At 52.3% G+C, this 24,690-nt stretch overlaps 2 protein-coding genes across 2 annotated transcripts in view; both read right to left on the reverse strand.

The window, feature by feature from the left end:
- Positions 1-7,344, reverse strand: part of LOC124090917 (ubiquitin-conjugating enzyme E2 E3-like) — a 15,591-nt gene extending 8,247 nt beyond the window's left edge. Inside the window, exons 1-2 of the mRNA XM_046441733.2 lie at positions 7,129-7,344; positions 5,333-5,382 (exon numbers count right to left, since the gene is read on the reverse strand). Coding sequence (XP_046297689.1) covers positions 5,333-5,382; positions 7,129-7,295 — 217 coding nt within the window. The 5' untranslated portion in view covers positions 7,296-7,344. The remainder of the gene's footprint in view (positions 1-5,332; positions 5,383-7,128) is intronic.
- Positions 7,345-10,037: 2,693 nt separating this feature from the next.
- The window catches only part of LOC124090915 (nuclear pore membrane glycoprotein 210-like), a 30,863-nt gene continuing 16,210 nt past the window's right edge, over positions 10,038-24,690 (reverse strand). Inside the window, 11 exon segments of the mRNA XM_058578483.1 lie at positions 10,038-12,568; positions 13,662-13,836; positions 15,158-15,249; positions 16,365-16,523; positions 16,890-17,021; positions 17,955-18,035; positions 19,989-20,168; positions 20,333-20,395; positions 21,805-21,940; positions 22,051-22,178; positions 23,561-23,689. Of these exon segments, the coding sequence (XP_058434466.1) occupies positions 12,518-12,568; positions 13,662-13,836; positions 15,158-15,249; positions 16,365-16,523; positions 16,890-17,021; positions 17,955-18,035; positions 19,989-20,168; positions 20,333-20,395; positions 21,805-21,940; positions 22,051-22,178; positions 23,561-23,689 (1,326 nt within the window). The 3' untranslated portion in view covers positions 10,038-12,517.

A 24,690-nucleotide genomic window follows, 5' to 3' on the forward strand; every position in this document is an offset into this window, starting at 1 on the left:
ACGAAAACAAGAAATAGATAATAGATAAAAATACATCATGAATAGTAAGCCAATAAGAATGCAGAGGCTATACTAACATCAGATGAATTTAAATTCAAGATAAAGAGTTTTATAAGAAATAAGAAAGACATTTCATAATATCATAATGTGTTTTTTAAGAACACAGAAACATGACACCATACAACCAAACATTTATATGCCCCAAATATATGAAAGCTGACAAAACTGAAGAGACAAATCCATACTTTGAATTTTTAACACACTTTTAATAACTGACAGTAACACTATAAAAAAATCACTAATGATACAAGAGTCTGAACAAAACTATCAACCATCTTAACCTTATTGACATTGACAGACAATACCCAACAACTCCAGAATATATATTCTTTTCTAGTCCTCATGGAAATTTGCAAGATTGATTATTTTGCCAGTTTCAAAAAATTTTAAATATTGAATTTCAGTTTGTTTTCTGATCACAGTAGAAATAAATGGGGTATTCTTTAATAAAACTGGTCATTAAATAAAAGCCCTGCAAATCATCAATAAACAGTATTTTAGTTATCTATTGCTATATTTTTAAAAATTCCAAAATTTAGTAGCTTTAAAAAAATAACCATTTGCCTGGAGTGGTGGTGCACACCTGTAATTCCAGTGGCTCAGGAGGCTGAGGTAGGAGGATCGCGAGTTCAAAGCCAGCCTCAGTAATGGCGAGGCACTAAGCAACTCAGTGACACACTGTCTCTAAATAAAATACAAAATAGGGCTAGGGATGTGGCTCAGTGGTCGAGAGCCTCTGAATTCAATCCCCACTACCAAACAAACAACCATTTTATTTATCATAATTTTGTAAGTCAAGACTTTAACCAAGGTTCTGCTCTAGTGTCACCTAGGCTCACTCATACAGCGAACGCCTGATTTAGACTACAAGGTCTGAAATGGCTTTTTATGTCCCGAACTAAGGTGCTGACTGTTGGCTTCATGTAGTCTCCCTTTCCATGTGGTCTTTCATATGTCAGGGGCTTTCTTCATATGGACTCTCCCTCCAGCAAGATAGCCTGGGCTTCTTTACAGTGTGGCACAGGGTACCAAAGAGAAGAAAAAATGAGTTTGTGCCTTTAAAGGATACAGTCAGTCCTTCCTCAAGTCTCAATCTTGGGTAGGATCTTGGTCCATGCATTTTGGGGGAATTTATAGTTGGATGACATTTTAATCTACATTACTATGTGAAATGTCTTTGTTTTTATGATTTCATTTTTGCTACATTGTTTCTTTTCCATACAATTAACTACAATATAGGATAACCTATTAATGATAATGTCTCTTCAATTGGTTGTGTGAAGCTTGCTCTATAGTAATTTATACAGAAAGGACTCATGGGAATAATATTCTCTAAATGACAATTTCCTGATTTAAAACATATAATTTGTAGCCAGTACAATAGTGCATGCCTATAATCCTAGCTACTCAGGAGGTTGAGGTAGGAGAATGGTAAGTTTGAGGAGAGCCTGGGCAACTTGGTGAGACTCTGTCTCAAGAAAAACAAAAACAAAACAAACATTAAATGAAACTGCAGATGTAGCTCAGTGGTAGAGCACTTCTCAGTTCAATCCTCAGTGCTGGGGGAGGGGGGAAGGTCATTCATCACCATACTAAGATACACCTTAGAGAAAAGTAATTGCAAGAACATTGTTCTCCTCCCTTGGGATATGTGTTTTTTTTTTTTTTCTAGATTGGAATCTAGAAAGACTTTTGTGTGCTTTGTGCTCTCATTATGGTTATGTGGCTCTTTAAATCTTGTTCATGCAATTGCATGTAATATCATAGATTTTTTTTTTTTTTTTGGTGGTGCTGGGGATTGAACCCAGAGCCTTGTGCATAGGAGGCAAGTACTCTTCCAACTGAGCTATATCCCCAACCCCAGTGGATTTTTTTTTTCCTTTAGAGGGGAATCTCTTCTCAACACATTTTGTGCCAGATTGTACTTGAGAAAGGGAAGTGATATGTACAGCATGGAACGATATTAGTTTCTAATTTTCCCATTTTTTTACCTTTTTTAAAAGTTTATTTATTTTTAATTCTAATTTGTTATATATGACAGCAGAATGCATTACAATTCATATTACACATATGGAACACAATTTTTCATATCTCTGGTTGTACACAAAGTATAGTCACATCAGTTGTGCCTTTTTTTATTAAGAGAGAGAGAATTTTTTAATATTTATTTTTTAGTTCTCCGCGGACACAACATCTTTGTTTTTGTATGTGGTGCTGAGGATATAACCTGGGGACCCAGGTATGCCAGGCGAGTGTGCTACCGCTTGAGCCACATCCCCAGCCCCTAGTTGTGTCTTTATATGTGTACTTAGGGTAATGATGGTAATCTCATTCCACTGTCTTTTCTATCTACTATTTAGATGTGTTTGAGAACTTCAAGAAAAATCAGAAAAACTCTCCCCTATTTTCATGAGAGCATGAATTTTTAGCCATATAAAATCTGTCCTGATGGGTTTTGGTTATATTTTTATACCTCATGAAAAGGGAAGAAATTAAATTAATTAATTAAAACAAAAGATGGGATTTAAGATAAATCTCCCTAGTACAAGTAATTCTGGTTTTCCTATATCTCATTCAACATTTTCCTGAATGTACCCAGATACACTTAACATTTCTTCCCTGAGGGATAATTAACACTGTCACATACTTTGACAAGTTTATACATACATACATACACACACACACACACACACACACACACACACCGTACCAAAAGCCATAATTAAATAATTGCACCTGGAAGTAGCAAGCATAAGGTTTCAAAGGTCTCATGCAATATTAACCCACAAATTCTAAATGTACTTATGATTGTGGAATCCCATTTTTAATTACAACATAAATTAACAAATCTAAATAATACAACTACCATAAAGCTAAAATTCTCATTTATGCAGCTATGAGTTAAAAGAAATATAATACCACAATCTATTGCATTTTCTGGCATGAAAGCAAAAACACAATACAAATTTAGGCTTTTCTATCAAAATTACAAGAACTAACCTTCTACCCAGAAGAATCCAAAGACACAGAAAAGCATCTGCATTATTTTACATATGAGGTATATGGAAAAAAGTCTCTCCCCAAAGTAGTAAGAAACAACTTCTGATTTCCTAAGAAACTTGTATTTTACATTTGTTTTTTTCCTGAATCACTTACGCAGCCACAAAGAAACTCAGATATTAAAGAACTAGAGAAGTTAAAAGATGTCCTTTTCAATAGCCAACAGTCACCAAAGACTGTGACAAAAGAAAATAGATATAAGTATTCCATGTTACTATGCACAAGCAAGCCCAAAGTTTTACTGCTTCACTAGTTAAATCACTAAATGTTAAGCATTATTTCATGAACTTAAATGAAATCTGGTATATAAAGAGAAAAAATACGCGAGAAGTGAAACTTACTTTCTATTTCACAGAAATATTATTATTATTTTAGATTATTTTACTCCATCTAAAATAATCCTGTGACCTTGTGGAAACAGTCCTGGGTTAAACACTTAAAGAACATTCCTTTACCAAATGTACCAGTACATTACTGCTCTGAAAGCATTCAATATGTCTACTATGTTCTCTAGATGTATATTCATACACTGGTTTAAGCCATTTGCAGAAAATCAACAGAAACCCTTAAAAACGTTTGACCTGACATGCAACTTTAAGACATGTGAGTTTTAAATTGACAGATCTTTACATCTTTCGTAATGGAAATTATCAGAATATACTCTGAAAGTTAAGTGATTCTTCCACAGAGCAAATTTAACTTGACCTCCTAAATGGTACAAATTTGACACACCATTTAGAAGGCTAAAAGAAATACTGATTTACTTCTTCTCTAAAGCAATACTGTTCAACGAAATTATAATGCAAGTTACACACGTAATTTTGAATTTTCTAATATCTATGCTAAATGATAAAAAATACAATTTTTAAATCACTTACTAAACATGCCAAATATTATTTCAAGATGTAATAAATATCATTAAAATATTTATTCTTTTACAAATTGTACTAAGTTTTCAAAATCCAGTATGCATTTCACACTTTCAGCATATCATATTTTCAACTAACCACAACAACCTGGTCCATAGTCAGAATGTGGCTAGTGGCTACACTATTGAGCAGTATACTTTTTAAGTAATATTTTGAGATCTGACATACCACTCTGTTTATAATTAGTTCACATTCATGTCTCCTTTTTAAACTGAAATGGCTGCGACTACAAATATAAGCAAAACTGTTAATTCACTGGATAAATCAGGATCAGATCCCCCTTATCTGGGGATGTGGTTAACACACACAATAAGTAGCAAACGGATTATTCCTTATTATGTCTCAAGTAGACTTCAGAGATGGTGCTGATCAACATGAGCAAACACAATTTGTACCAAAAACACAGGTTAAACACCAAAACATTTTTATATCAAATCATAGCACTGCCTTAATTCTAGCATCCCTTCCCCTCTCATTCTTGAGCACATACTTCTATGCAATTTATTTATAATATTGCTCTCTAAATTTGATAAATTTTGTCAACCATACAGTCACCATTCAAAAATAAACAGAACACTATATAAGACACAAATGAAAAAAAAAAAAAAAAATCAACCAGCTACTTTTAATACAATTTGTCAACCAATCTTAAATTCTGAGTTCCACTGAATTTGATTCTTCTCACAATTCCAATTAATTTACTGCTAAGAATTTTCCCAAGTCATTAGGATATTTGCTTAAAATGTAAATAATTCCAACTATGTGTTTTCTAGAAAATAACAACTACAACCATAGCTTAGCACATAAAATTTGTCCTTTAGGCAAGTTACTGAATGAATCAAACAGAAACAACTATACTCCTGTTTAATGCTTTTACATTTTGTAACACCATATTCAACAATTTCTAAATTTGGAAAATCAGTTCAGATTGCACACAAGCACTAACTTGAAAACTTAAAACCTTACAGGTTTCTACAAAATACTTGTGAATAAATGTATTCCACAGAAAAACAACAGAAAAATCAACACCACTCAAATCTCAGCAAGAAGCACAAGATCAGTATATTCATAAGTACAGAATATATGATACATGCTAAAGAGTATTTTCTCCTAATTTAACTTAATTCACCTAGGCAATTTTTGTTTAAAGCACTTGCAAAGCTTTAAGGAAGCAAACATAGCTAGCTAGCCTCTTCTGCTGCACATACATACAAGGATAATACATTAATCTCCTGATATCGTTCCACAATTTAGAAATCAAAATAACAAAATTTGTTTCTTACCTGCAGTTAGGAGAGGATTAAGGGTTATTTCAGCTAGCTCCTTCTGAATTCTGTTAGTGAAATAGGAACAGACAAAAAGGATTTGAGACAGTCTACAGAATAACCAGAAAATCAGAATGCCCTCTACCATCATGCAGGTAAATGCAAGGCTGGTTTTGCCTTCAGTAATGCTAACATGGCTGCTTCCTCTTTGTTCTCAGAGGCATAACCCAAACTCCTTAACAGAAAATTTCAGCTTTTTTCTCACTTGCTACTGTAAATAGGTAAGTCATTTACACCTGATTTCAGAAAGTCCTCCACTACTACTCAACAAAAGGATATAAAATCTATTTTAAAACTCTTTTTACCAAAGAAATTCTCTTTTCAAGCTTATATGCAAACGAGACAAAACAGAAGGAGGAAAAGCACTAGAATATTTTTGACAATGACTTCAATCCACTTTTAGTGTGGTAAAAATTACAAAGCTATTGCAAGAGCACATTAATAGTTTTGTCAATATTTTATCTGTTTTAAAAAAAGTTTAAAATTTACAAATAACTTTACCAATGAAAAACTTCCAAGGACTACTTTAGCAATCTTACTTACCCATTTCTTTTCTCTGATCTTAGGTACAGCCCGTAAATGTAAATTTCTTACTCTTGGAGGAAAGAGGGCCTTGAGGTAAGGGGAAAAAGAGCATTTCTCTGATTTTCTTGAAACTTAAAATGTTTTCAAAAGTTGTTTATTGTTCTCTCCACAAGATTACAACACACTGAGAAGAATTTTAAAGTATTTCAAAGACTGCTGCTATTCAATATAATATTCTCAAGTTCATTAATGTTTGATTAACGGTGCAATGACGGTGAAAATGTATAGAAAAATAAGAACATGAATAAAATGCAATAATTGATCAGTTTTTATATTTTCTTTTTCTTTTAGTTGTGATCAATGAAAAACAACAAAACATCAACATTAGGTAATGCTATAGGTACATTTTATGTTTGATACAAGAGTTCTACTCAATACAACCACTATCACTAATGGAGTCCCATTGATGGATTTTTTTTTGCCATCAGAGAAAATAAAAGTCAGCAGGAAACAAATAATCTTTCACTTACAACCAACAAAATGTTTTTTCCTGCTGTTGTTTTTCACTACTATGTCAAGAACATCCACGAGTTTTAAAGATGTGCAAAGTTTTAACAGCAAAGTGACTCCTGAGATTGTTAATGGCTACTTTTCAGTTTTATTTGTTCTCACAAGAACAAGGAGGGATAACTATAACTACAAAAAAATTATACCTATTATGAAGGATTTAAAGACTTGTTTGTAAAACTAAGCAAATTTAAAATCTGCTTTCAAAAAAAGCCAAAGCCTGACATTCAACATTTTTTAGCAAATATAAACTTTTTTGATCATTTCCTTTCATGAAAAGTGACACATTTCCTTTTATGAAGCTGCCACCACAGATGCCTGGACTGACACCCACGTGGACACGTGCTAATTTCACTCAAGAGTATAACTCACAAAAGGAAACATCCCCAATGTACCATCTAATTCAGTTTCACAAATTTTCCTGGCCAACTCCTTCAACTGTCAGGATGAGAATTCAGTCTCTAGGACTCTTCCTGAAATTACCAAAGTACAGAATAAGTTTGTTTAGAAGCATAATTTTAGTGAGGACGTTTTCATGTCCCCTAAAGGATGACAATTCATTCAAGTACAAATAAAATTGGTCATGAAGTATTTCTGGAGTATTGTTCTTGATGTAAAAATAAAAGCATCCAATTGCTTGAAAGACAACCTGACAATGTTACCTTTTAGCACTAGTGGATAACTTAGCAGTGGTTTTGCTGGAGAGATTGGTGCTCTTCTTCTGCTGGGTGGCAGAAGGTTCTTTCTTCATGATCTTCAGGCTCTGGAGCAGCAGGGTCTTCCTGGTCCGAATTTGAACTGCCACTGCTGGTGCTGGGGCTGTCATCATCGGACATTTGCTTATCACTGGCCATTTGATGATGTTATCACTTGGAAAACTTTTTTAAAGAGAAAAGAGGGAAGAAATGTTAATCTAAGAAATCAATCAACAGCTTTTCCTTATCTTAATATCATTCCCAAATTGTATCTCTATAAAAAGACTTCAAAAGTGGGGAGGAAGAAGAGGAGCAGGAATAGGAAGAGGAGGGGGAGGAAGGGGAGGAGGAGGGGGAAGACGATGAGGAGCAGGAGGAGGGGAGCAGGAGGAGGGGGAGGAAGGGAAAAGAGGAAGGAGGAGGAGGAAGAGCAGGATGAGGAGGACCAGGAGGAGGGGGAGGAGGACAGGGAAGCCAGGAAGCAGGGCCAGCTCCACTCACCAGGGACAACAAGGCATAGCCCTAAAGACCTACTTCCTCCATCCCCCACCCCTGCCTGCAGTTACCACTGGATTAATCCACATCAGTGGGTTAACCCATATCAGTGGATCCCACCTGGCATCCCCACAGGTCTTCTAAACAAGGCACCCCCAAGACCCCAGCAGGGAGGATCCTTCTGGAAGTTATGGTTCTCTGGGGGCCACCAGCCCTGTGGAGCATGACCCCACATGGCTGCGTCCCCAGCAGGTCAGCGGGAGCCAGTGTACTGCCCACCCACCCTGCATGGGCACTTCATGGACCTGGCCAGTGTCTCCTTAAGCAGGTTCCATCGGCCAGCACTGGTGACATCTTGCGAAAACCCACGGCTCTGGGAATACACAAAGCTGGTCATTTTTGCAGTCTGCTGGGAACTTGGGTGACAGGTGACCTGAGAGCCAGACCTGAAACACGACTATCCTGCCCTCAGTGTGTGGGTGCGGCCCAGCAATGAGCCCCCAGCCTGGAACCCCACTTTCACCTGAACAGAGGATTATAATAACAACTGAACACAACAGCCAACGTGTATTGAGCACATACTACATCCAGGGCCAATGTGCTCGGCTCCGGCACCTTCAGCAAACCTCCGACGACCCATCTTTGTCTCCATTTTACGGATGAGGAAACTGGGGCACAGAGAGGCTCTGTGGAGTACTCAAGGTCACACAGCCCTTCAGAAACTCCGCCCCCCAGGGTTACACAACTAAGCTCTGCTCCCACCCTGGCCATCCTGGGGGTGGTGAAGTTGTCACCAGGGACCAAAACAAGAAGGGCACTAGGCCCTTGTCACTGTCCCCAAGGCAGACCCCAGGCCGCTGCAGGTCTACCTGAGCGCCATCATGGCACCAGGGCACGGCTTTGAGGGAACCTGAGCAGGAGGGAGGGAGGAGGGGACATCATGGAGCCCCACCAGACCTCAGCAGACTGGAGAGCGACTCACTAGCCAGGTCCAGCCAGGAGACCACCAGGCCATAGCCACTTTTTTTCTTGGTCCCGGAGATTGAACTCAGGGGCATTTAACCCCTGAGCCCCAGACCTTTTTATATTTTATTTAGAGACAGGGTCTCGCTGAGTTGCTCAGGGCCGCGCTCAGTGGCTGAGGCTGGCCTCCGACTTGCGATCCTCTTGTCTCAGCCTCCCAAGCCTCTGGGATGACAGATCTGTGCCACCACACCTGGCAGCCATACGCTCTTATGGCCTTGTTGAGGGACATCTGTGCCAGAGTGAGCCATGAGTGGGAGGGCCATCATCAGCTAAGGACACAGACAAGACGTGGCCACTGGGAGCCATGGTGCATAAAGGGATCTAGCCGGTGGCCAGCCACACATACAAATGACAATGCTCAGCGCAGAGGACATAGGAACCGGGCACAGCTGGAAAGCAGACCTTGGTGGGGGAGGGGGCCTCACAATGGGGAATGAATGAGCTGCCGGTGGTGAGGACCAGAGGCCTTGGAGGGAGGGCGGTGGGTGTCCTTAGCTAACCCTCCACGCTGGGGGTCAGGGCTGGCCCTGGGCTGCAAGGGACGCCTGGGATGGCAGCTGGGGCCACCAGATCAGCAGAGCTGCCACCAGAGCCCCTGGAAGCCCAAAGGGAACACAGCAGGGGCCTTCATCACTATCAGTGAAGTTGCTGAGGCTGGCCTCCAACTTGTGATCCTCCTGCCTCAGCCTCCCAAGCTGCTGAGATTACAAGCCCACACCACTGTGCCCAGAAGCTTTTATTTTTAAGAAGCAAGAGGGTAAGTTAGCACATGGCTCTGGGACTCAAGAGCCCCGGGAATGAACAGCCATGTGGCCACCCTGAGGCCACCCCTATCCCAACCCCACCATTCTTTGGCCACAGTTTCCTCATCTGTAAAATGCAGAGAACACCACCTGCCATGGTGGGTCACACAAAGACTGGTGAGGTTCTGGGCACATTTGAACTGACACAGCGACCCCATTCTAGGGATACACCCCAAAGAGCAGAAAGTAGGTTTTAAAGAGGGATATGCACACACAATCAGAGCAGTGTCATTCACAAAGCCAAAGTCCCCTGATGGAGGGACAAGCAATTTTGGGTGTGTATACACGATGGTAAATTATTTGGTCTTAAGAAGGAAAGAGTCAGGAATGGTGGCATATGCCTGTAATCCCAGTGATTCAGGAGGCTGAGTCATGAGGATCCCAAGTTGGAGGCCAGCCTCAGCAATTTAGTGAGTCCCTAAGCAACTTAGTGGGGACCTGTCTCAACATAAAAAAAAAATAATAATTAAAATGGCTAGGGATGTGGCTCAGTGGCTAAGCATCCCTGAGTTCAATTCCTCCTCCCCCCAAAAAAAAACAGGTGAAGCAGGAAAAAATCACACAGATTTATCACAATTCTTAAAAATTAAGCAACAGTCCTTTGGGGGGAAAAAAGTACCTGCACACAGTAGGTGCTCAACTAACACCCAGCCCCAGCCAGCCTCCCCGCTGCCCTAAGACAGAGAAACACGGAGGACAGTGTGAGCCCAGGGCTGGCCACACAGCTGGAGGAGGTGGCCGTCCCTCTAAGGCTCTCTGGTGGCCAAGCTGGTGTCCAGCCGTCAAGATCCATGTCCTCGTCCCTGCTCCTGACTGCCTGTGAGGCCAGTGTACAAACGCAGCTTCACAAGGCTTTGCACGATGTCATCAAAAGATTGGCCGGGTGGATATAAATAGCCCCGGAACTCTTGGCTTCTGAGCCGGTGGCGCAGCCAGGCCAGGTGACCCCAGCTGGCCTTCCTAGAAGCAAGCTGCCCTGCAGATCCGGAGCAGGGCCGAGCGGTCCTCCTCCAGGCTGTGCTCCCCGCCTGGCAGCCGCTGCCATCAGGTCACTGTCTGAGAACTCGCACTGGTCCCTAAGCACAGGTCTCAGCTGGGCTGCAGGACTGGCTTCCACGGGTCCTCGGACGGACAGGCAGAACGGGCAGCCCTGGGTGGCGGGGCAGGCAGATTGATCCCACAGCCCAAACTGTCACCATGTCTGCTGTCCCCACCTGGGCCATTTTTAATGGGAGGGAAGAGGGGGGGGATACTGGGGACTGAACCCTGGGGCACTCGGCCACTAAGCCCTGTCCCAGCCCTATTTGGGGTTTTATTCAGAGACAGGGTCTCATTGAATTGCTCAGGGCCTCACTGAGTTGCTGAGGCTGCCCTCCAACTTGCGATCCTCCTGCCTCAGCCTCCCCAGGTGCTGAGATGACAGGTAACAGGTGAGGCCACATGCTCTGGGTCACCAACGTCCACCCCAGTTCCTCTCCCACGGGCACACCCAGCTGACCTATCGGCATCCGCGCTTAGGACTCCTGATCAATTATTGATCTGGCTTCTGTTGGTTCAGTGAGTGACAGATGGGTGCTAGGAAGTGACTCTGGTGTCATGAACCCCCAGAGACCAGGAGTGGCTTCCCTGGGCCCCTGAAGGAGGGGAATGGACGAAGGTCACATCTTTTATTTATTTATTTACCTTCGTGTGGCTTGGTGGATGGAGCCCAGGAATCATGGGCTAGGTGAGCGCTGACCCGCGCCCAGCCCCGCCCAAGTTCACGAGCATCCAGCACCTAGCACTTGCTCCTGACCACACTGCCCAGGGTCCTCGACACAGGAGCTGACCACTGTGTTGCTATCGCTGATTTTTTTGCTTTTTCTTGGTCCTGGGATCCAGCCCAGGGCAGCGTGCACTGAGCCACCCCGGTCCCCATGCCCACTCCATCTGCTAGCCAGCCTCCTGCCACAGGAGGGAGACCCAAGTTAACCAGCTGCAAGGACGAAGGCTAATTTGGGCTCACAGGTTCCTGGACTTGGTCCAGGGTCCCCAGGCCTCCTGTTTGAGCCTGCGGGACAGCACCATGGCAGAGCCCCCTTCTGTCACACCTCATGCTCCCGCCAGGGCCACTATGCCCTTTGAAAGCACATCCCCAAGGACAGTCCTCTCACTAGCACCAACTCCCAGTAGTGCCCCAGAACGGCCACCGAGCCCTTAGGACATGGGCCTCTGGGGGCTTCTAAGATCCATGCTGGCTGCCCACAGTGGTATGGCTTGTCATCCCAGCGGCTCTGGAGGCTGAGGCTGGAGGATCGCAAATTGGAGGCCAGCCTCAGCAACATCGAGGCCCTAAGCAACTCAGGGAGACCCTGTCTCTAAATAAAATCCAAAACAGGGCTGGGGATGGGACTCAGGGGTCGAGGGCCCCTGGGTTCAATTCAGACCCCGTTTTCCCGAGTCTCCGCAGCGCCTTCCTCGCTCTCAGTGAAGACTGAAACGCTCCTTTCGCTCAATGACAGCGGCCTCCCGATGAGGCTGCTAATGAGTCCTCAGGGAAGCTGCGCGTGCTAATCACACACGGCATACAGCTTAGCGGGCGGGAGCCCGTCCCCAGCCCACAGCTGAAGCCTGGTTCCCCCCTTTCCCTCTCTCATTAACTAATAAACTGTTTGCTTTATCTGATGTCAAAACCTCCTCCTGAGAACCAGTCATTGGGAAAAACACTCAGAGACGTGTGCATCCAGCAGGCACAGCTGTGGACCTGCAGGGTCCGGAGGAGCAAGGACGGGGGGTTCACTCAGCCATGCCTTCCTGACCCTGGGCCTCAGTTTCCCCATCTATGCAATGGGAGGGTTGGACGGGGTCATGGAGTAGTAAAGTTTTACTTAGGGGGCTGGGGTGGAGGTCAGCAGTAGAGGCTCGCCTAGCACGTGTGAGGCCCTGGGTTCGATTCTCAGCACCGCGTGTAAATAAACAAGTAAGATAAAGGTTTGTGTCCATCGACAACTAAACATAAATTATTTAAAATAATTAGAATATATAAAGGCTCATCAGCAACTAACTCTATATAAAAACATCCTCAGGTAGGAGATGGGGGACACCTGGAGGACAGGGGCAATACGATGACACCCTTGAGCCGGGGACGGGCCTCCAGAGCGCCAGGCCTATGACCCAGTTCCCGCCTCCAACCGTGCAGGCCAAGTCCCCCGGGTGCCACCCAGGACACCCACATCAGGACCTGGAGAGACCAGAGTGCTGTGCTCGTTGCTTAAGCACCACCGGCTGTCACCTGGCTCTTGGGGCACGTGAGGCAGGAACAATGCCCCTTGGGTCAGAGAGGAGCCCCAGGTGACGGAGGAACCCGAGTCCCATAAATCGCAACTCAACAAATCTCTCTGGATCCCAGGCAGAAACCTCCTGGTCACAAAGCCACCCCTCCCCAGTCCAAAGTCACCGCAAAGTCCCGGGAGGCAGTGGCTGGTATAGTTAGCGCTCAGCACGTGCGTGCTGAAACAGGATGAGCACTTAGCCACTTTCATGAGCTTGAAAGTATCGTGGGGGGTCCCCGGCAAGTGCACAGTGTTTGGTCAAGGATCGACCTCGCTCTTCCCTGGGTGGCCCCCGCAGGGGCTCCACTCCCAGGGGTGGCCACGTTAGGGATCAGGCACGTCAGGCAGTGTACCCTTGGGCCGGGGGGACGGGGCACCAGCCCTGGGCCCCCGGGCTGATCCAGGCCCTCATTGGACTTGTTTCCCATCTATGAAACAAGGTGGGTAGAATCGGTGACCTCTTGGGGTCTTTGGCTCCAACAGCCACACACCTGCCCAGGATTTGTCCCTGGGTGACTCTTACGTAAATCCCTACCCACGGTTTACAGCTGGAGAGTGAACACATTTTCTTTTTTTTTGGTACTGGGAAACTGAACCCAGAGGTGCTTAACCCCTGAGCCCCATCCCCAGCCCTTTTTGTATTTTATTTAGAGATAGGGTCTCCCTGAGTCGCTCAGGGCCTTGCTAAGTTGCTGAGGCTGGCCTCCAACTGGCGATCCTCCTGCCTCAGCCTCCTGAGCTCCCGGGATCACAGATGTGCACCGCAGGCCCCCGGCTGGGTGAACCAGTTTTACACCAGAAAGAGGAAAAACGTGCCTCTGAGCTTTAGATTTTGTTATCCAAAACAGGGCCAAGTGCCACCCACCTTCACGGCAATGATGATGGTCTGGTTGGCCCCGAAAGGCTCCTGAGCGGTCACTTTGACAGTGGACGTCCCGATCACAGAGCCGGACACCAGGAAGCCCCTCTCATCGGCATGCACGACGGGAACCTTCTCAGGCCCCTCCAGGACACGGTAGCAAAGAGCCGCGGCACCGTCCCTTGGGGAAGAAGACATCTGTTTCTGCAGATGGCTGCGGGGGTGGGGGACGGCCCTGGTCGATGCCTCGAGATCGACCATCTGCCTGCAGTGCAGCGTGTGCTGTCGCCGTCGGCAGCCTCGTCAGCCACCCCCAGGAGACCTAAGCCAGAAAGCCTGTGGCTCTGAAGACAACATGGCCACGCACTCCTCAGAGTGGCCGTGGGGTCAGCGGGCAGCGGGCGACAGACCCTGAGGACGGTTGCATCAGCGACACGGTCATTTATGGGTAAAGATGGCTTCTGCAGCTAACGGTCACTGAGGTCAGGCCGCCTGGTGCGGTGGAGAGTGCGGGGCGGGGGCAGGACTGGGGCGGGGACAGGACCCTGGTGGGGACAGGATCCAGGTGGGGACAGGTCCGAGGTGGTCTAGAGCTTCCTCCGCCTTCTCTCTGGCCTCGGTTTCGTCAGCTCTGAAAGGGGAGGCCGAGTGCCCCGTCCTATTTCTGGGGCTGCTCACTGGACCCTGAGAGGGGTCACGGACAGCGTCAGCAGGCACTGAGCCAGGGGACGTCCTGTGGTGTCCTGTGCCCTCTCCTCTGCGGCCAGCCCTCCAGGTGATCTGGGCCGCGGCTCCCCTAAATCTGGGGGCCAGCAGCTCTTACTTGAGCCCTGGCTTGGCCGTGTGGCCCCTTTCTTGGTGGGCTCCTGCAGGACGCCTGCTGTCACCTGATGTCACCTCGTGCCATCCACCTCTGCCTGCATTCCTGGGGCCTAGCACAGTGCTGGGCACTGAGTTACTTCCGGCTGAACACTCCCTGGGTGTGCGTTCATAAAACATGGAACTCGGCCCCCGGGCCCTTAGCAACTGCCACTTAAGCGCAAATGCTCCTTAGGAAAAGTGTCCCTGTCCCTGTGAGGGTCAGGTGGGAATCACGTCTGCTCAGAACCTTTAAAGATGCACTTTTCGGACGTTAATGTGCATGGCCACCGCCCAGGGACCTCATTACAGGGCAGCTTTGTCCTTGCGGGTCTGGGAAGGGCTGCGAGGCGCACTTGACCTGGTCCCAGGTGAGGCCGCTCTGGTTAATTCATGGGCTCCGCTTCTGAGTCATTTGAAATATTTAACAGTCCAAGTTGGAACTTGTTCCCCTTTTCAACCCCGAGCTTCCCCCGTGAGTGGGAGATGTTTCTAGGCTGCGGTAGGCGGGCGGCCCCGGAGGAGGCCAGAGATGGGCAGTGGCCGCCCAGGTCCAGCCCAGTGCCCAGAAGGCGCCGTGGTGTCCAGATGGGCATGGGGGGGCAGCTCCCAGCCCTGCTGTGAACAGGAGCCGGGACACGTACCTGTTTGTCTGGAGCTTGATAAACTAGTTGGGGGACATTAATATTTGTTCTGCTTCTATCTCGGGGTTCAGCAGCCACAGCTTCTCGAAAACCTGGGAAAGAGGGTGAGCTGGGTCTCCCACGGCACGCCTGAGTCCCCTTATCCACAAGTGGGGGCTGGGGGCCAGGACGAGACCAACGGCAGACTATCTGCCCCATGGCTGGGGACACGATGGGGCTGGTGGCCCAGCCCAGGAGCAGCAGCTGTCTGCACCCCGTGGGAGCTGGGCCACCCGGCTTCACCCTCGGCCTCGGCCTCGGCCCCCGTCACAGGAGACTCCACAGCAGGGAGATCAGGCCCGGCGTCCTGCTCAGGGGACCCCCGCCACTGAGACATCCTGTCCCTGTCACCATCTCAGAACAAGCCTCTCTCTCTGCTGTGGCCCATCCGGCTCCCTCCCCTCTGCCATGCTCGAGGGCTCCTGGAGGACACAGGGGCAGCAGGACTCCTAGGGAGCCCACCACCTACATTCCCTCTCCAGACCACATAGGGCAGCTGGCTCCCTGCCCTCCAGGCAGCTGGTCCTGTGTCATGAGGCCCCACCCAAGGCCTGACCCCTGACCACAAGCAGGGCCCCTGACCACCTAAGCAGGCTCCGCCCTCCCCTGAGTAGGCTCCACCCTCCCCTGAGCAGGCTCCACCCTCCCCTGAACCAGGCCCCACCCTCCCCTGAGCAGACTCCACCCTCCCCTGAGCCAGGCTCCACCCTCCCCCTGAGCAGGCCCTGCCCTCCCCTGAGCAGGCCTCACCTTCCCATGGGCAGGCTCTGCCCTCCCCTGAGCAGGCTCCACCCTCCCCTGAGCAGGCTCCGCCCTCCCCTGAGCAGACTCCACCCTCCCCTGAGCAGGCTCCACCCTCCCCTGAGCAGGCCCCGCCCTCTCCTGAACTAGGCCCAGCTGCTGTTCCTGGAACCCACAGGCTGTTCCCGGTCACCAGGCCTTTGCTGCTCAGATCTGCAGCCAACCCTGCCACCGGCAGAGTCCCTCCATGCAGTCTGGCGACACCACCCTTGGGCTCCCCCCAGGGTGACACACACCCCCTCTGCCCGTCCTCCCCAGGCAGGCGCAGCCCCTCAGTGCAGCGAGGGTCCCCCACACCAGGGGCCCAGGAGCTCTGGGCCAGGCCCCTGCGCTGTCTGCTGCCCTCACGGCTGTGTCCCGTCAGTACCTGGACCTGGATCTCGTCTGAGAGCTCCTTGGCAAGGCCGTGCAGCTGTCCCGCTGAGGGGTCCAGGGCCTTGACCACCACCCTCAGCCCCGTGCGGCCCTTCGCCCGGCCGAGCAGGCTCATGGCGAAGTTGTACTGCGAGGGCAGCTGGACGGACGCCTGGAAGGCAGAGAGCGGGCTCAGGGACAGGCCTGGGGGCACCCTCTTCCCCAAGGCCACTGCCCTCGGCCGGGGTCAGATCTGCTGACCCAGGGCCACACAGACGGCAGTCACCCACACAAGGCCACCGGCCACTCTGCATGGTGCCTGGGACGCGGGGTCACTGAGCGGGGCCTGGAGCCCTGTGTGTGCGTGGGAGTGTTATGTGGGGGCTGCTGGGTTTTGTGGGGTCCCCCACAGGGCCCACTGCAGGACGTCTGTGATAAGCCACAGTGTGTCCTGCAGCGGGCCCTGTGTCCCCTGCCCTGGGACAGGCCCCCGGGGCGATGAGGCCGCCCGCCCTCCGGGAGGCAGGCTGGGCCCTACCTCGTGGTGCCGTCCGCGGAGCTCCAAGATGTCGCGCTTGGTGACCGACCAGTGGAAGGTCAGGCCTGGCACGGCGTTTGCAAAGGAGAAAGGGCTCTGGTTGTTGGTGACCCCAGTGACATAGACGGGCATCTGGGGGTGAGAGAGCCGGGCCTGTGAGCACCCACGCACCCAGGCTGGGGACCTTCCTCCTGGAGCTCTGCCTATCTGCCCATGTCCACCCCAGGCCGGACATAGGTTCTGGGAGCCATGAACAAACACCAGATAGTCCAACCACCGGGGACCGGCCTGTCCCTCCCTGCCAGGGGCTGTGCATGGCCAGGTCCATTTCTGGAAAGACCCCTGGGGCTGCAGGAGGCCTGCGGACACCCCTGGCCACTCAGCCCATGCTGCCGAGGTCCGCACCCTCCTGCTGACCCTCCCAGGCCTTGTGGGGCGTGGACACGGGCAGCCTGGCTCCTTCAGCCTGTGGGCAGGCGTAGGTGAGCCGGCCACCAGCTGGCCCCCAGCCCGACTCCAGGTGGCAGACTGGGGACACGCAGTGCTAGCCACACCCACAACCAGCTGCACAGGCCTGAGAACTGTCTGACTCGCCCTGGGGATGCTGGGGACATTGGGGACAACCCCAGGTGCATGGGAGGACACACAGGCCCCTGCACCCACGGGGCGCTTCACATGAAGGACGAGGGCACTCTTAGGTCTTGGTATTGGCAGGGGCTCTGGGAAGCAGGCCTCCTGGGTGCCAAGGACAGCAGCCCTGGCTGTGCACAGGACTTGGGGTATCCACGTCCATCGCTCACCGGCCAACCTCACAGGTGCACGGGGTAGGGGCTCCTGCTATCCAGGTGCTACCCAAGGTGGGGGATGGGCAGCCTCGCCCTCAGGGAGGAGGCCAGGTGGACCCCAAGGGGAGACGCTATGCTTGTGTTGCACGCCCACCCCACCCCAGGCCCAGAACCGAGCCTAAGCTGGGCACCATGGACACGTGGCTCTGGCCCAGGGAAGTGCCCTCACAATGGCTTCGTCAGAACCAGAACACGGAGCCCCATCCCGACTGGTCCTCACCTGGGTGCCCGTCCTCATGCGCGTGATGGGTGCGCGGATCCTCACCGCCCGCAGCTGCACCACCTCTAGCTCCACCAGGTCCTGGGAAGAGACTGGGCTCAGGCTGCGGGCCCTTCAAAGTCCCCATCTGGCCCCTGAGCCTCGAGGCCTAGCGGCCCAGCTGACCCATGTTAGCATGGCAGGCTTGCTGGGGCCTGTTCTCTCAGCGGGTGGCCCTCGCAGGACAGGTCTCTAGGTCCACTCAACCCCAAATCCAGCTCGTCCTTCTCCCTGACTCAGGACACAGGGAGGCACACAGGAGCCACAGGGTGCGGTGAGAACAGACTGCACATACTCCCACATTCTCATCTCCATGCTTCTGTTGATCTGACCAAATGCCCACTTCAGTGGCCTGCTGACCTGCGCAGCTGACCTGGGCTGTGCTCAGGCTACTAACCCCTCCAGGCCTGCTGACAGGCTCAAGGGGACCCTGTGCCTCCTGACTGCTGTCAATCCTTGGCACTCAGCTGGTCCTGAAAAGCACTCACTCTCCCACCTGCCCCGGGTCCTCCTTCTCTGGTCCATTTCCACTAAGAGGCCTGGGCCACCCAGCAGGACCACCCAGCAGGTTGGGGTGCTGATTCTGAGCTGGGGTTGGACAGCTGGTCCTGGATGCTTTGACCAGACACAGCTCGACATGGACGTGGGTCCAGGGGGCAAGGGGGCCAGCAAGGCCAGGCCACAGGGAAGAAGGGCAGAGGGGAGGGGACAGGGCTGTCGTCCTCTGCCTGGCCCCAGAGAGGAGGAGCCGGGTCCCCCCCAGAGAGAGAAGCCAGCAAGGCACCCGGGGCCTCTGGACCCCGTGGAAGTTTCCAGGCGCTCAGGGCTGCCCTGCGTCTGCTGGCACGGAAGAGGGTCATGGCGTCCCCTGGTGCTCACAAAGCCTCTGTGGTCACCCGGATGCTTGGAAGCCCGCACTGAAGCTGCGGGCAGAGGAGTCCATCAGTGGACTCATGGTTGGATCAAAGTCCGCCTGGGAAGCAGGATCACACGCCCTGAGCTCAGAGGGCTCGGGCTGCTCGGAGGGGACCCGCTTCTGGGCGAGGGACGCCGGCTGAGATCTGAAGAGGCCCTCCTCCCTGGTGGCCCTGCGTGCCCACGGGGCTGTCCTCAGCCCCCAGCGCTCAGTGTGGCCGGCAGCGGGACCCCAACCTGCACCTGAGGGCCTGGGTCACCACGGCCGAAGGATGCCAGGGGCACCAGGGCCTCTGGGGTACCCCTGAGCCTCTCACAGCCGTGGAGATGACCCGGCCTCCACTCCAGGAGATGGAGGTGCCCGACCCCCGGGAAAGGCAGCGGACCTCGGATGCTGACCCCCGGCCTGGAGCCCCCCATGCAGGCGGGGCAGGAGGCCCGCCCAGCAGGGACAGCTGTCTGGTGACCAGGAGGAGCAATCAGGCCTGTCCCCCCAGCAGAGGCTTGGGGACACCTGACTGTGGCAGGTGGCTCACGGTCCCTCCTGGAGGTGCCACCCCTGACTGATTCTCAATCTGCCACACTTGGGGCACGACCCTGAGCGCACGCACACTGTCACCCACACAGTGTCCCCTCCTCTGTCCCTGGCACATAATCAAACCCCACTGGGAATGAGCCAGCAAGACCAAGAGCCTGGCCACATCCCAGACCTGCCACACGAGGACAGGGCCACTGGCTGGTCACTCCAGGGGCTCTCTGCAAATGGGAGCCAGAGGCACAGAGCTGAGGACCGAGGAGAGGACCGCACAGCGTCCACCCACTGGGGGCACGGGGTGGGGTGGTGGCCTGGCCCGCCACAGGAGACCTGGGAGCCTCGGCCTGCAGGAGGCACCCGGGGACGGGGCCCACATGGGCAGTTTGTCCCAGGAGGGGACACATAGGGACAGCAGGTTCAGGGGCAGGTCCCCAGGAGTGCCTGGCACCGCTGGCCACACGGGGCTGCCTGGACCCAGGGCACCAACCCGCAGGGCTCCCCACCCCAGGCGTGGCCGGTGCCGGCCACCACGGGCTCAGGGATACCTGGGAGCCCACGATGACCTTGCCGGTGTCCGCGTCCGCCGCTTGCACGACGCCCGACACGGTGCCGCTGCCCACGGCCAGGCCACGGACCAGCCCTGTGCTGCCCACGGTGGCCACGCTGGCATTGCTGATGGAGAAGAGGATGTGGGACTGCGGCTGGGGACCGCCCTCAGAGGTGACCTGCGGGGCAGACGCGTGGCTTCGTGGGCACCTGCACACGCGTCAGGAACGTCCACCCTCGGGCCAGCAGAGGCCACAGGCGGGCTTGTCCTGAGGCGGGGCGGTGGCCTCCTCGCTGGGACCCGCTGGGGACATGAGTGGGAGGGACAGGCCTCGGCTCCTACCTGCATCGTGGCCCCGATGATCAGCGTCACCCTCCTGGGAATCAGCCTGAACGGGGGGAAGACCTGAGGGGACGGGAGAGGACGGGTGAGCCTCGGTCACGTGGGTCACATGGGGCACAGCGCCCACGCCTCAGGAGCTGGTGGGCAGAGGTCGGGCGGCGATGATGGACAGTGGACCGGTAGCCATGGGTGACCGTGGGGGCCTTGGTAGGGCACGTGTCCTCTGGCCCAGGACAGACCCACAGAGCCCAAGGCGGGTCCTGTGATGGGGACACAGCCCTTGGGGGCTCACACACGTCACCGTCTGCCACCTCTGGCTCCCAAGGTCCCTCCAGATCCCTGAGGACGTGAGGAGCCCAGCGGCCATCTACTCCAGCATCCTCGGGATTTCTGAGGCTCAAAGAGGGGCCGAGGGGCAGGCAGAAGGGACACAGCGCCCCCCGCCACACGGCAGGTCCCCACCCCCTGGGCAGCCCCACAAGTCCCCGCGGCCATGGGAGCCGCCAGGATGCTGCCCATGGTAGGAGGGTCAGCCTCCCAGGGCTGCGCCAGGGGGAGGAAGGTGACCGTGCCCTGGAGGCCAGCACCATCCCCTGGAAGCCTACTCTGTCCCCTGGAGGCAGGCATGGCCCCTGCAAGCTGTGGACGCAGGTCAACAAAGCCCACTGGCCCCTGTGGGGCCAAGTCCCTTGGAGGGTCCAAACAACAGGGTGCCCTGGCCCCGGTGGCCTTGGCAGTAAGACTCTAAGGACCCGACAGAGCCCAGTGTCACACGGAGACAGGGGCTTCAGGGCTGCCTTCCCCAGAGCGGCCGGCCCTGGGTGGCTCCGGGTGGCTCACTGACCCCTCTGCCCGCACAGCCCCATGGCAGGAGCTCAGCCCCCAGGCGCCTGGGCGGAGGCTCAGGTCAGGTCTACACAGTGCATCTGCCACTTCCCTACGGGCCACTCTCTGGGAACAGTTCTTGCTCGTCCCCTTGCCATGTGACTAGGCATGCCTCTCCTTAGGGCCACACAGGGCCCTGTGTCACAGAGGGAGATTAGAAACACTCAGGCTGGGCTCAGGGGCCCACGCCTGTCATCCCAGCGGTTTGGGAGGCTGAGGCAGGAGGATCGCCAGTTGGAGGCCAGCCTCAGCAAAAGTGAGGCCCTGAGCAACTCAGTGAGACCCTGTCTCTAAATAAAATGCAAAACAGGGCTGGGGACAGGACTCAGTGGTCGAGGGCCCCTGGGTTTAAGCCCTGGTACCAAAAAGCAAAACCCCCAGCCACCTCCCTCCAGCACTGAGACCTGCCTCCCGGCCCCGGGGACGGGTGGAGACCCTCTCCTCAGAAGCCAGGACGGGCACACATTTTAACAGGGCCTCTCCGTGGTGACTTCCTGGGCTGTTGCTGGACCGTCCAGCCTGTCACCAAGAAGGCACCCTCCCCCAGCAGGGGCAGACCCCAGAGGGCGTGAGAAGGGCCGGTTTACTTCAATCTGCTGCGGGGTCGAGCTGATCCTCTGTCCGGCGGTATCGGTCATGTTTGTGGTCAGGCTGGTCTGGCCGATGGCCGTGCCATGCACCAGGAACGCAGCCGTGTAGCTGTCCAGGGCTTCATCCAGGGCCCTGAAACAGATGGGGCGCTGGGTTCCACCTCCGGGTCAGACCTGCCAAGGAGGGCGCAGTCGGTCCAGCACTGTCCCTGAGAAGCCCACCTGACCCCCGGGAGGACTCACACCAGGGTGATGATCTGGGAGGCCGCCCGCAGCTTGAGGTCCATGAAGGCAAAGTACTTGGCCAGGAAAGACTTCTTGTAAAAGTCCAGCACTCGGACGTGGGCCTTGACCATCTTTCCAATCTCCACCTGTGTCGGGGGGACAGAGGCTTGAAAGACCAGTTCCCTCAGGTGGGGACAGTGACCTCAAAACCAATGCCCTAGGAGCTGGCGATGAGTCGCCCAGGATGACCTCTCTCTGGACTAGGTCAATCAACAAACGAACACCAATTAAGTACTTATTGTATACAACAGGGCTTGGGGACACTAAGAGACAAAAATTCCACTCCCTACTCTTAATGGATGAACCACAGAACCCCGAAAATAAGGTATAGCTTAGGCCAGGCGAGGTGGCCCACGCCTGTCATCCCAGCAGCTCGGGAGGCTGAGGCAGGAGGATCGTGAGTTCAAAGCCAGCCTCAGCAACAGTGAGGCCCTAAGCAAATCAGTGAGGCCCTGTCTCTAAATAAAATGCAAAATAGGGCTGGGGATGCGGCTAAGGGGCTGAGTTTCCCTGAGTCCAATCCCTGGTACACTCATTCAAAAAAATATATATATATATAGCTTATAACTCCATCATGCATTCAACAGGAGCTCAATAAGTGCTCACCAACTGAACAGTTCACATCTGGCAGTGCATAATAGCAAGTGGGGGCTGGAAATGCTTAGCAAAAAAAAAGGAATCTAGTAAGGAAATGAGCAGAGAAATCACATTATGGGAGGAATATTTAAGACCCGGTCGGGAATGTTAGCACTTTAGCTAATTAATGATACTTTGTAGGTAAGTAGCCTAAGCTGCCTGAATATTTGCTTTTTAATTACCAACCGTTACACCCACTGGGTCAAACAAGAGGCTGACAGCACCCCCTGGAAGCCTGGCGTGGGTTACCTCTGATATTGGGAGTCATAAAAATTTCCTGATGAGCTGGGTGCCTGTAATCCCAGTGGCACGGGAGGCTGAGGCAGGAGGATCGTGAGCCTCAGCAACAGTGAGGCCCTAAGCAACTCAGTGAGGCCCTGTCTCTCAATAAAATACCAAAAGGGCTGGGGACGGGGCTCAGGGGTCGAGTGCCCCTGGGATCAGTCCTGGTACCAAAAAAATATAATAATAATAATAAAAAGAAAAAGTTTCCTGATGAGGCCAAAGAAAACCCAGATCTATTATTTACCATTTTGCAAGAGCAATTGGAGGCCCTGAGCTCTCCCCAGGGTGGTGAAACTCCAGAGGAGCACAGCTGCACCCGGGATGGGGGGCCCGGCTGCTGTGTGACCTGCGGGCGCTGGAGGACACGGGTCCCAGGCCAGGCTGGCTTAGCTGACCTCGCCAGGGTCTATGGCTGAGCCCCGCGGATGTCGGCTGGACGAGGAAACCGGACAGCAGTGGAGATGCTGCCCCTCCCCACCCAGCCAGGGAGCTCAGAGCAGCCCAAGGGCAGTGGGAAGGCCAGCTTTGAGGGGACATGTCCACTGACCTTGTCAACCACGCGGACATACAGCTCGTGGATGTCTGAGACGTAGACGGTGGCCTTGGCTGGGGCCAGGAAGGGCAGGCACAGGTCATGGATCAGGACGGTGGCCGAGCCTGGCAGTAAAGGGTGCACCTGCAAGATGTGGGGTGGGTGGGGTCAGGCCCCCATCTCTGGGGTGCCGCTGCCTGAGACCAGTGCTTGGAGGCAGTGGGCAAGGACATCCACAACCCAAGGGGTGTTCTGTCTACTTCCGTGGGCCCCATGGCCAGCCAGCAGAGGAGCTGGGGATATAAAATGTCCGTGCTGGGGATCTCAGAAAGAGCGTCTATCTCAACTTTGTCCATTTTACAAAGAGAAGAAAATGGAAGCTGCTCAGAGAGGGGCAGCGGGCGGCCTTGGGACACACAGCAACCTGAAGGCAGAGTCAGGATTTAACCCCAGGAGGCCAGGTCCTGTTCTGGCCGTCTGTTTCTGCGACTCCATGGGGCGAGGCTGCCAACCAGGAGCAGGCAGAATAGGAGACAGGTGCTTTCAAAAGTGAGTTCTAAGAAACCCCCATTAGAGCTCACAGCGTCACAGAACCTGGGGACCGACCCCAGAGGTCACTCAGGCAGATGCTCCTAGAGGCTCATCCATCTCTACGCCCTGGCTTTGCTTGAGGTAGTGACCACAGCAAACGCACCAAGTGAAGGAGCAAACCTGAGCTGGTGTTTTCTGGACTTTTAGCTGCCAATGTCCCCATTTTAACTCTTCTCTCCCAACCCCTTCCAGGGACCCCACTTTCTACAGAATCTCCCCCATAACAAATGGCACCCCAGTCTCTCTCTTGTGCTGCCAGATGATGGGCATCCCCACACTGGACGTTTCTCAGCTGAACATGGACCAGCTGCAACATGTCATAGTGCTTAGGTGAGTATTTCACCTGGGGGTTTTCGGTTGGGGCGGGCAGGGCCAAGGGGGGTTGCGGCCCGTCTCTAGCTCACTTTGCTTCCTGCTCTTTGGGATCCCCTACTCAGGGGAAGGGCGATGTGCACAGCGACAGGTCAGTATCTGCTAAGAGGACTTTCAGTACTAAGAATCTGGAGGGGGAAAAATCAGGCTTTGGACTCAAAAGGAGACAAGCAGCCAAGATC

This window comes from Marmota monax, unplaced genomic scaffold, assembly GCF_021218885.2.
Source record: "Marmota monax isolate L192 unplaced genomic scaffold, Marmota_monax_Labrador192_F-V1.1 WCK01_AAM20220418_F8-fsc01263, whole genome shotgun sequence".
NCBI classification, from domain to species: Eukaryota; Metazoa; Chordata; class Mammalia; order Rodentia; family Sciuridae; genus Marmota; species Marmota monax.